At 38.6% G+C, this 1344-nt stretch overlaps 1 protein-coding gene across 1 annotated transcript in view; it reads right to left on the bottom strand.

The window, feature by feature from the left end:
* adamts8 (ADAM metallopeptidase with thrombospondin type 1 motif 8) overlaps window positions 1-1344 on the bottom strand; it is a 41243-nt gene that overhangs the window by 30641 nt on the left and 9258 nt on the right. Inside the window, exon 2 of the mRNA XM_015398697.1 lies at window positions 704-943. Within this exon, the coding sequence (XP_015254183.1) occupies window positions 704-943 (240 nt within the window). The remainder of the gene's footprint in view (window positions 1-703; window positions 944-1344) is intronic.

The raw sequence follows: 1344 nt of genomic DNA on the forward strand, positions 1-1344 counted from the left end.
GCAACTCAATGGGAAAGGAAAGGATTCTGATTTCAACCGTTGCGTATATTAGCTGCGCCTGCGACATATGAATCAAGATGCTATGACAGAAAAAATTTGATTGACAGATGATATATGATTGGCCGAATTTAGGTGTTCAGGCTGATGTAGAACTAACTGTCCTGCAGAAGATAACAGAAAATAAAACACAGATTTTTTTAAATAGAAATGTTCTAAATTTTGGGACAATATTGTCTGATAAAGAGTACATTTATATAAATGTTTAAACCAGAATGATATGACATTTAAATATGAGTTTAAAGTCATTTTTATCTCTAATGTGAGAAAAAAAAAATGAAAGAATAATAAATCTATGAACACAGAAGCAAAGCAGCCTGTTTTGCTCCCATTTGCACTAAGATCATTTTTATCTGTATCCGAGTGTCTCTTCTCTCAGTAGTTGTAGTTATTTTGTGTTCTTGGTAAGTACCTCTAATAAACGGCCGTGTAGCAGCGGATCTACAAACCAGTTTGGTTGTGCCCATTAAAATGAGCAGAGAGTGTTTTCTACTGGTGGTTGGGAGTGGTTGTTAAAAAAAAAAAGAGAAGATTGTGAGCTAATGTGCGGATAAGACTGTTAATCTGATGTTGTGATGATCTACAGGTTAAAACATCTTAGGCTGATTACTGAACGGACATAGTGGAAGCTTTGCACGTCCCTCACCTCTCTAGTGAACAGCATGGCCGTGTCATAGTGCTCTGGATGCCTCTGGCTTGGTGGGTTGAAGATCTGCTGCCAGGAGCAGAAGTTTCTTAGAGCCACGCCTCCATTGCTGGAGATCTTGGGTCCAATCTCCTCATCCTCCACCACCAGCATCTTCACCACCACTATGTTCACAGAGTTCTTAATGCTGGGGTGCTTGTAGATCTGAGCCGCCATGGACATGAGGGTGAGGATGTAGTACTGCAGAGAAAAAGAAAGAAGAGAAGCTAAAGTTAGAATGATGAGCAGCTGACACGTTAGTTAGGATCAGCTTCAGCTAGTTGTTCTGTTTAGTTAATTAAAATGTCGAATTTAAGATTTTTATTTTTTTGTACTAAATAATTTTGTTGCAATCAAATACATAGTAGTTACATATTAGTCATATATTTTAGTTAAATACAAACGTTTTAGAGACAAATACAGCCAGAAAAGAATAGTTTATACACACGTTTACAGTAGCAGCCAATAAAAAAAAAAATGCCAGCCGAATTGCACCCCACTTCCCTGCAACTCCCAGCAAAATCCCTTCAACTTCCAGCCTCTGGAGTGACCCCTCTGACTCCACCCTTTCATTAAATTACAGGGTCTGACCAAGAGATGGC

The sequence above is a fragment of the Cyprinodon variegatus genome, unplaced genomic scaffold (assembly GCF_000732505.1).
Source record: "Cyprinodon variegatus isolate N-32 unplaced genomic scaffold, C_variegatus-1.0 Scaffold953, whole genome shotgun sequence".
Classification (NCBI taxonomy): domain Eukaryota; kingdom Metazoa; phylum Chordata; class Actinopteri; order Cyprinodontiformes; family Cyprinodontidae; genus Cyprinodon; species Cyprinodon variegatus.